The sequence below is a fragment of the Lipotes vexillifer genome, unplaced genomic scaffold (genome assembly GCF_000442215.2).
Source record: "Lipotes vexillifer unplaced genomic scaffold, Lipotes_vexillifer_v1.1 scaffold383, whole genome shotgun sequence".
Lineage (NCBI taxonomy): Eukaryota > Metazoa > Chordata > Mammalia > Artiodactyla > Lipotidae > Lipotes > Lipotes vexillifer.
Genome location: NW_006772850.1, coordinates 570,226 through 581,003, shown reverse-complemented (window position 1 = coordinate 581,003; position 10,778 = coordinate 570,226). Strand labels below are relative to the sequence as shown.

The following is a 10,778-nucleotide window of genomic DNA, read 5'->3' as shown; positions in this document are numbered from 1 at the left end:
ATTCCTGCTTTATGTTTTCCTTGGTCAATTTTCAAGACTTTTCAGAACTAAAGTCTTACTTGAGACACGTCAAAGCTTCATTGCATGTATTTAAATGTTCCTCAGTTTTGGAAAGCGTTATTCACAGAAAACCCGACTTATATGTGCAGACCGCTCACTTGATCTTGGAAGTAAATAATTTTCAGTCATAATATAAAATGTTTTGCAAATAAATTGTGCCAAGATAAGAATGAGTTCTCCAAGGTTAATTTGACAATTTGCATGAGAATGATGTAAAGGAGAAAATCAAAATAATACTTGTTTTTAAAAGTTAAACATCTACTGCAAAGAGTATCAGCACATCTGGCCCTTCCCGAACTGGCCTGACCGAGCCTGCACCTGAGTCTGGGTGTCTGAGTCACCTAGTCCCATGGGAGTGATCACGAGGCTTCTTTGCCTTGTGGTTACTTATATTACTCACTGAATAGACCTCCTACTCTGGAATAAAAATAATACTTTTCTGAGTTTAGAACTGCCTCTATATATAGATAAGAATAGTATTAAGTGTGCAATGTCATATTTATCTGTAATTAAATCTCATGGAATTATCATTAATGAGATGGATGGGTAATCTACCTACATTATATCATTGTGGATTCACACTTGCAGGTCCTGCTTTCTTTAAACAGGCTAAGGGCAGTTTTGGTTCAAAAACAGAATGATATTAAGTGATCCACCTGTAGACACCAAGCCAATGGAATTAAGAGGTTTTAGCATATGCCAAATTCCAAGCTAAATTGGAAGGCAAATTAATTTTGATCCTTCTTTTAAAAAAAGCATGGCATCTTAGCAGTCATCTAAGATGGCTCATTCTCATTTATGGCTGAGGTGCTACCTTCATTTTAGACTCTTCTTTTTCTTTTTATCAGCCCTATGCCAAGTGTTGAGATTCCCGACTTCAGTTTGGTGGCTTTCTCTTTCAAAAAGTGTCTCCAAGTGTGAGAAGGAACAGTGTTGGTGCCTTGAGCTCACAAGAAAATTTAACCCTTCAATCATATGTCCAGGGTTCTAACAATGGCATTGTCGTTGTGAGTCTGTTTTAGGATTAGCTTAGATAATGCCTGTGCGGTGCTCAATGCAGTAAATGTGGCACATTAAGTAGCCAATAAATGCATATTATTATACACCCTTTGTATTCACTAATTTTCTGGCTAATAGCTCTTAACATGTAGACAGTTTCCTTGTCTCCACAGTTTTGTGACCTCCGCTACAGAAGTAATAGGAGACCCTTGGGGCTGATCATCTCTCCACGAGGGTTCTTAATTCACCAAGCAGGGCTTTATTCCTCAGACTTTCAATGTTTCAGCATTTTTGACCTTCCTGTCCTCACTCTTGCCCTACCGTTGGCTTCCCCAGTACTGAGTGTCCCCAACCCCTCTTTCCAATTCCTCTCCGTTCTTTCTTCTGAGCTCCTTCCCCGACCTGTCCCACCCCCAGGCCTGGGCCACTATATCTAAAGAGGCATGGAAGAGGTCCTGCTTTATCTCAGATGATGCTTCACTGCCCTGTGATGCCCACTCACTGCCAGCCTGTGGTCTCAGAAAGGTTTTAGGACCCTGGCCATGTTACATAGGCAGGACGTACAAAGGAAGTCCCAGGTGAGGCTGATTTGAAAGCTGAGCTCTCTCTGTGAGGTTTGGGTCCACGAAAGATCAACCACCATGGAGGGAAGTGGAGTAGATGTGGAGGAAGCTCTTAGGAGGGCAGGCAGGACAGGAGAGCAGCTAGGAACACAGGTTTTGGTGTCACAGACCCTGGGCAAAACCATGGCCTCGCCTCCACAGTCATGTGACTGTGGTCACCTCCTAACCCAGCACCTTGGTTTCTTCCCTCCTAAAATGATAATGGCAATTTTATCTACCTTGGAGTAACCCTGTAGGGATGAAATTAGGTTTCCCATATGCCTGGTACAGATAAAAATGACAGCTTCTGATCACTGTCTTTCAGACAGCGCTCATCTCCAAATACACTGCCCACATCATACTGGCACTGCACGAGGTATTTCCCACTAGACAGATGAGAGCACATAGCACATATAAGGCGAAAGGACGTCCATGAAATTCTGTAGACAGTTGTTTGCAGATGTGCTAGTCTCTTATTCGCCTGAAGAGTCAAGGCTTCTCAAGATATGTGACAGGCCCCAAATATTTCTTAAATTACCTTAAGCTCTCTTTAATTTGGTATTTGCCACTTAAAAAATAACATTTCAAAAGCCCAAGAACCCAATTTTCCTTATAACATAGGGCTCTAAGTGTTATATGTCAATGTTAAAATTTCAAATTTTACACAAAATAGAAATTAGAGCTCATTACAACAAAAATAAAGTAACATAGAGGGGTCTGAAACAGTGTGCCCTAAAGATCTGGCAGGGAATGATCTAACTACTTTCAGGCAATGCGTTTTCTACAGGGATAAACTCACATCTCTGTGGGGAAAGAAAAGCTGACTCAAGTTTTGGGCCTTTCATTAATTATCCTAACCTCTTCAATAAGAAGTACTTAGCTCCCAAACCAACGCAAAAGTAAGACTCTGAGCCCCAAAGCTAGAGGAACACAGACAAGGAAAAGGGTTAGTGTCTGTCTGTGATCTTGTGAAGATGGCAACAGGGACCTACAGGCCTTTGTGGAAGCAATTTTTTTTTTTTTTTTGCGGTACGCGGGCCTCTCACTGTTGTGGCCTCTCCCGTTGCGGAGCACAAGCTCCGGACGCGCAGGCTCAGCGGCCATGGCTCACGTGCCCAGCCGCTCCGCGGCATGTGGGATCCTCCCGGACCGGGGAACGAACCCGTGTCCCCTGCATCAGCAGGCAGACTCTCAACCACTGCGCCACCAGGGAAGCCCCAATTTTTCTTTTTTTGAGCAGGGTGGGCTGCACTTCTTTTCACTATAGAAAGGCTGGACTTAACCTTGCTCTTATTTCTAGGATTCAACCCCACAAACATCATTTTAAGTAAGTTACTCATTTTAAGAAAGTTCAATTTTTTACTACAGATTAATATAAAGAAGACTCATTTTAAGAAAACAATTTAAAGTTCTAAAGTGTTTCCTAGGCAGTGTTTTCCTTTTCCCTCTTTTAACTCTAATAAAATGACACCAATAATCCTATTTTTAGAAGCTGAAAGCAATTTAGTAGGGGTTTTCACAAGTAGCTGTGCTTGTTTCAGAAGAAGTAAACTTCAAAATTACTATAATTGATGATAATTACTTTCAGGAATAAATTAAAAACAATTAAGCCTTTAAAAAATTAGAAACTGGAATGTATACACATATACTATACCTTAAGGTGCGACTTTGAAAATTATGCTGACCCATTGGTACATCCTATTCAAAAAAAAAGAGTATTAGTTGCCAAAAACATACTTTAAGAATCTTTCAGTGATAATGATGTATATTTCTTCTTCTATCATGGAAAATATCATTTAGGTAACAAATAACTACCCATGAGGAGAAAAAGAGCTTAATTATAAATGTGAAACATGATTAAAAATTCAGTTTATATTTAGAATGTTTTTGTAATCTATAAACTCTGGTGTCAGGATTGTGGTCTGAATTTTTAAAATTTCTGTCCTGATATTTGCAGATATGATTTCAAACAATGTCTGCAGAAGACTGTTATTAAAGTTACTGTAGACAAATGATGTGAAAATGTAGTTTGGCATCAGACTGAAATTTTAAAAAATGCTTTAAAACACAAACATGATCATAAAATCTATAGTCAATCCTTATCACTGACTGGGCTGTTAAGAAATGGGGCTGTTGGTTAAGTGTGTGAAAGTGAGAATCATTGATGGAAAAGAAGAAATGTACATATGAGTGCTGGTCATTCCTGAAAAAGGTCAATGACAGAGACATTGGTCAGAGTTAATCAGTGGGGGTCTCCACTGCCAAATGTTCAATAGTAGTCTTAAAAAACTACAAGATTCACTTTCATACATTTAAATAAAATAAAATAATTAAAATAAAACTTGTAACAAAGTGGCTCCAAATAAACTGTTGCTTTGATCTCCAAGGTTAGATCAGGAAACGTATTCAGCATAGGGAAAGGTGAGTCTTAAAAAAATAACTGAACTCCAAGTTTTACTATATAAAGTAAAACAATGCATTATTTACCAGCTCTATCAACGTTAAATCAAGAGTCAATGAAGTTCTGCATAGGGGATTAGATAAAAGAAATAACTTTTGGCAATGACAATTGTTCAACCCTGGGATGTATTAATAAGAATAGCAATGGGATCTTTCTGGAACTGAGTAAGGGACACAGTCCTATGGGCTTCATGTGTTAATAACCAAAGCCTCAGATGTCCTCTGTCTCTACTAAGGCAGTCCCTAGGCTCCATCTCTGTGACTGGAGGCCAGCTGGTCAAGAAAACTGAGTTTGTTCCAGAGGCCCTCTGATTTTTATACACAATTTCCTGAAGTTCAAATCTCTAGCCAGTTACAACTCTCTTGAAAGAGGCATCTTCACTAACACATAATAGCATATTAAAGTCAGGCTGAAATCTCTCCTTCAGTGTTTTGCTGAGATATAAGGCAGACAGTTGCTCTTAAGTTCTGAGACAATAAAGACTGATAAGAAATTAGCAACCACAGCAACATCAATCACACACCCAGAAAAGCAAGCCCTTATTTTCACAGGTACACATATGAAACAGCACAGAAAATCATGTTTTAATATTTAGATCTGATTCTTATTTCTTGAAAACCAACCGACCAGCCAACTGACCGACCGACCGACCAACTCTTGGTTTATAACAAATGTCAATGAGAGATATTAGCCATTAGTACTAATAATAAATGCAGTGTTGAGATGAAATTATCCAACTTTTTTCATAAGAGTGATAGAAGCATCGACTTTCCCTGACTACTAGATCCTAGGGTCTTAGGATACCTTTCCTCTAACAGGGTCTAGTTGCTGGAAGGTTCCAGTTGCCCCAGTCCTACCTCCTTGGATCTTTTCTCTTCTTATGATCTCATCCAGCTCCATGGCTTCAAATATCATCTAAAACCTGATGCTTCTCACAACCACATCTCCATCTGGGACCTCTTCCCTGAGTTCCAGACTCACACACCCAACTGCCAACTTCCTAGCTGCACTTCAGTGTCTAAAAGGCATACTGATTTGAAGATGTCCATTAGCAAAACCTGGATTTTTCCATCTGAAATCCCCTGACTTTCCCCGAGTATTTGTCATCTCAGTTCATGGCATCATCATTCTTCTAGGGGTGCAGCCAAAAAAGTGTGGATTCAGCCTTGATCCTCCTTTTCACACATATCCACTCCATCACCAAGTCTTATATGTTCCACTTTCAAATTATAACCTGAGTTTGCTTCTCACTGTTTCCACTACTAAAATCTTAGCATAAGAGGGCACCATCCTCCTCCCTTGGAACACTGCATTCTTGCTCCATTACCCAGAGCATTAATTATACTATGCCCTCCCCTTGTGTAAGACCCTCTAATGACTTCCCATCACAATCAGAATAAATTATGCATGATTACTTAGAGCCTCTCGCCCTGATGACCTCCCTTTTCTTTATTGCTGATGACGCTGCAGCCACACCAGCCTCCTCTCTGCCCTCAAAGATGCAATTCGTTTCCATCTCAGGGCTACAGAATTTGATTTGCCACCGACTTCTCCCCTTCTCTGAGATGTCCCCAGCCGCCCCAGCCAGAGTAGCCACACCATTCACTCCCAAAGATGATACTCCATTTTCTCTTCATCATGGCCCTGAGCAGGCACCTGGAGTGATCTTGTTTGTTCATTTGCGTCCGACTTAGGGTCTCTCTCTTTCCAACAGAATGCAAACTCCTCTAGGACTTGCCCTGATGGTCTCCTTGTTGACTGCCTGATGGGTCATGATCTTCTGTCAGATCGTTTATTTTTCAGTTGAAAAAGAACAAAGGAAGTTGAGAGAAGAGATATAACTGAGACAAAACAAGAATGCTGAGCCCCTGCCTTTTGGGCTTGGGTGTGTGATTGTGAAATGTCCACTTTTACCTGACAGCCTGGTATGTTTCTTTTTCTCATCAGCTAATAAGAATTATGTAACATCCCATTTTCTTTCTTTACCTCAAATGCATCCCTAATACAATTAATGCCATTCTGCATGAAATTTTACTCAGAGACTGTTTTAAAATCTAACTATACCATTGGGATTATTCTAAGTGCTCAACTGTGTTTACTTTTCTCTCCTCTTATGAGTTTTTCTATTGTCTATCTGCACTTCAGCTATCTTATTGAGAATGTCCCTGCTGCAAGGAGCATTGGGACTTTATTCTCTGTTGGAAGTAAAGATGATGTAAATAAGGATATCCAACAATAGAATGTACATTGCTTCTGACACAGCCTGAACCTCTGGGTGATGAAGAGACAGTTTTATCGATGCCACTCAAATTCCAAGGACATCATGCCTTCATTTGTTCTCTTATTAAGATGCTCGGGCTTTCTATTATACTTCATAGTAGCAGAAAGAAAACACAAACCTGGATTTAAAAAAAGAGTTCAGCTGTATTCACTTGCTACTGTCAGTTGTAAATTAGAGTCTTGGGTAATAAGGTTATAATGCAAAATCACTCTAGGTTAAAACCCTTAGCAATGTGGGGTTGGTGCTCATTGATAACCTGATATCTGTAAGGAATATCTGAGAATGCCAATCTGAGAAGTCAGAGATAGTGAGCTTGCCTCATTACAGACAAAAGTTACTTTGGCAGGAGATGCCTTTTGGGGAACTAGCTTTCGCCCAGCGCTAGGGCACGGGGAGGGCGTACCGTGGTGCTGATCTTGCCGTTCTCCGTGGTCATGCTGTCTCTGTGATGCAGGTGTGCAAAGGGCTTGGCCGCCCCCCAGGACTCCAGGTACCGGGTCATGCGGACGGAAGCCCTCATCTTGGCTCCATCGAGGGTGGATCGAGGTCTGAAGAGGTGCTGGGGGCTCCGTCGTTCTCCCTTGGGGTGAGAAACAAAGCATTACACCTGGTGGGGCACAGGTGCACAGCCTCCCGCCTTCCTGCTCTGCCCACCAAGAAGCCTCCCTTGAGTAAGCAGATTCCTCTAACATCATACCCTTCACTTTCCTGGTTCCTACTCTCATACCTTCAGTGACTGGTATTCAGTGCCATGAGCTGTTGGAGCCAAATGATTTTTTTTTCAGACAACAAAACTTACCTGTAATTTAAACTTAGAGAAAAATAATAGCTATTTTAAGGGATGTTTTTATAATGTTGATTCTTAAACAGAATATGCTGATTTGTTTCAATGTGTTCTTGATGGTTGTGTTTTTTCCTAAAGTGATTGGGGGTTTTCTGATGCTAAATGGCCCCGTATATCGGTGTTTTGGTGTTCTTTGCCTGAACACAATGGTCTTTCTTTTTTTTTTTTTCTCTCTTTTTTAATTGGGGGTATAGTTGCTTCACAACATGGTGCTAGTTTCTGCTGTACAGCGAAATGAATCATCTTTAAGTATACATCTATCCCGTCTCTCTTGGGCCTCCCTCCCACCCCTGCGCCACGATCCTGCCCATCTAGGTCACCACAGAGCACCAAGCTGAATTCAGTGTTCTTTGTACACATTTTTTTTAACCTCTTCCCTGTGCCGTCCCTGTCCCATCACCACACAGTTCGTCCCGCTTGTCATACATCTGTCTCCAGATCAACCCTCTAGTCAGTTGGAAGTTTGTCTCTGAAGGTGAAACTGGGATTTTAGGGAGGTTATTGTGAGTAAACATTAATAAACTTGATCTCCTTGATTTTATGATATTGGTTTTGACAATTCAGAGGTGTGTCTTGCTGCTCTCTGCGCTATTTACCAGCCTGCAATTTGGAGGGAGTTTACAGAAACCCTCAGAGCTTCAGTTTCTTAATCTGTAAATAGCAGTAGTACCCATTTGGCAGGAATTTGGGAAGGGTTAAAAGAGATGAGAACTCTAAGCCCCTGCTCTGGACTAACATGTGGTGTGAAGAGAGTTAGAGCCAGCAGCTGTCTGCATGCGATGAATGGTGTTTACTGTATCAAAGTTACCATGTCTGCACATAATGTACTCACACAAGTGTATACATGACATTTGCTTGCCAATCTTCCAGAAGTTTCTTCTTTCCCTTTTTCTTATATCTTCATCCTACTTTCTCTCATTAGATTTTTATCATCCAAAGCCCTGAGCAAAACCCTTATCTTTATTTAATTTTCTAACTGCCAGGCGGGGTCCATCGTGGACTAACACACACATTGATCAACATTGACTAACCTATACAACCTCGTGATGCAGACAATACCCTTGTCATATAAATAAGCGATTCATTTCAACTGTTTCTTTAATAAACATTTGAATCCATTGTTACAAAACACATACGCATTTAAAGTAGTTTTAGAGGCAAAGACGAGAGAAGAATTACACTAGTTCTTGACTAAAAACACTTTCCATATCAGTACTTTGCCCTTTTCACTTTTAATCATAGAAGTCATAGGCTAATTATAGACTCTAAATACTGACCTTGGGGTTGATTACAAAGTAGGTCTTCACCAAGTGCTGCTTTAAATATGGGTCTCTGATGTCACCATCTCCTTCCTCCACTTTATAAGCCCCATTCAAGTGTTCCAGTGTGACGGAAGAAATGTGAACACGTCTGAAATTCCAGTTTAAAACCACAATCAGGATATATAAGGAGGAACATGCAAGAAGACTTTCTATTTATTTGGGATTTCAGAGAGAATTTCTTCTGCCCCAAGTGAAGGAAAGGCTATATGTTCTTAGTAAAATTGACTATAATTAAGGTTCATAGTCTGTTAACCACTGCTTTGGAAAGATGCTCCCAGATGTCATGAGCTACTAATATTTGGAGCTTCTCTGCACTCACAGAAACCTGCATGGTGAATTACAGCAATTAAAACTCGATCATATCGAATTTGGGGGTATGAAGACATTTTTTTTTTTTGAAATGCATGCCAAAGTCATTTTAGGAAGTGTGCTGATCTGTATAAAAGTATGGGATTTCTTTCTCAATGCTTGTTCTCATGCTTCTCCAAATTACAGCACTTGCATCGAGATTCTCGTGTCATCTATCCAGATGGTACCGTTTGCTTATTTCAATAGTACTGATTTCAGAAGTTACCAATAATAGAGAAATGCCATATATCTCCACTGACTTGTAAACCATCTTTAACTTAGGTCTTTATTCATAAATATGCAAATAAGTAGAAGTCTGTAATTTAGGATCTGACATCCACAGTCTTTGACCACGGGTCCCAGGGGTGGTTGAATTGGGGCTTGAGAGTTCATGTCCGTCTGGTTAATGGAAAAGGCCACTGGGCGTGAGTAACGTGATACTAACCAAGGCAACAGAAATCACTGAGCAGTCGGTTATTAACCTGTCGACCTATTATTCCTAGCCCTGTAACCTGCTGGACGAGAGAAAGCCAATGTGCCGCCTTACCCAGGGACCCCTCCAGCTTCCATGTGGTTGGCCAGGGTAACGTCATGGGACCATACGTCGTACTGCCACTTCTGCAGCCCAATCACGCCGCAGAGGACGTTCCCAGAATGCACTCCTACGCGCATGTTGATGTCCACTCCAGTGGCGTCCCTCACTTTCCTAAAGGGAAGGAAAGTCACATCACCTTCCAGGACAAGCCTCTTCTTCCTTTAATTCCTGGCTAATTTTCTGGGCATTTTATCATTCAGAATATCTCAGATTGTTGGAAATATTGTCATGAATTCTTACTGTGGCAGAAGATTGCTGCTCTGAGGCAAGAGAAAGGGATTTTTCTTCGGTTACTACCAGACTAAACCACCAGCGCCAAGCCAATGCTCTGGCTGGTAAAGCATCAGGATGGCAGGGGTCGTGATGCAGCATTTTGGTTGTAGTTTCTACTTTTTCAACCAACATGTATCAAGTACGTAACATGTGCTGACACCTCCTCAGAATTTTCATACTAGACTCGTGTGACATTGCCTTGTACCGTCAGAAACAATCTTAGATGCCATTTGCAATTCTAGTGCTTAGCATAACGTATGTCCCCAAGGAATATTTTCTGCTGATGAGACAATACAGCTTATTTGTGAGCTTAATAATGGCTTTAGCCTGAATAGGAATTAAAAAAAAAATAACCACGAGATGAAAGCTTTTCAATTGTGCACATTCTTTAACAGAAAAGAGAAAAGAATACTCTTTAAGAAGCTTTAATAATGCATAAGGTATCATTAAAAATAAACTCATTAAAAAAAATCATTTAAAAAATACTTTGGGACTCTGTTGCCAACTCATTGAAAGAGACAAATGAAGAACTTCCTTTCAGGGAAAATAACAATGCTTGGCGATGCTTATTTGTTTCTGCCAGTTAGATACATTTATCAATGAAAATTTTATTGTAAAAGACGAATGCAGGAAGGTATCCCTAGTTAGATGGAAAGAATCACCCCAAGAGGAAACGTGGAGGGAAGCAATGACACTGATTTCAACACAGCAAGTCGGAAGGGTTACTAGGTGTGGGATGCAGTAAAATGAACCTGAAACATCTCAAAATGACACAAGCATGCTTAAATGATGCAGTGACATCATTTGAGCATACTACTGATAAGAAGAAATGGGTCCATGATGTAAAAATAAATGACGTCCTGAAAAAAGAATATAGAAGGCTGTCTCTTTCCTCTCCCTTCCTCTCTACCTTCCTTACCTGTTCTCATTTTTTTTAAAAAAAGACAACCTATTTGGGGTACTTTGCAAGTCATCCAAACCCTTCATTCCTGC

General features: G+C 40.5%; 1 protein-coding gene across 2 annotated transcripts in view; it reads right to left on the bottom strand.

The window, feature by feature from the left end:
- ADCY2 (adenylate cyclase 2) overlaps positions 1-10,778 on the bottom strand; it is a 435,394-nt gene that overhangs the window by 116,861 nt on the left and 307,755 nt on the right. For both annotated transcript variants that reach the window (XM_007447921.1, XM_007447922.1), the window contains exons 8-11: positions 9,465-9,623; positions 8,525-8,657; positions 6,807-6,983; positions 3,316-3,359 (exon numbers count right to left, since the gene is read on the bottom strand). In XM_007447921.1, the coding sequence (XP_007447983.1) occupies positions 3,316-3,359; positions 6,807-6,983; positions 8,525-8,657; positions 9,465-9,623 (513 nt within the window). The remainder of the gene's footprint in view (positions 1-3,315; positions 3,360-6,806; positions 6,984-8,524; positions 8,658-9,464; positions 9,624-10,778) is intronic.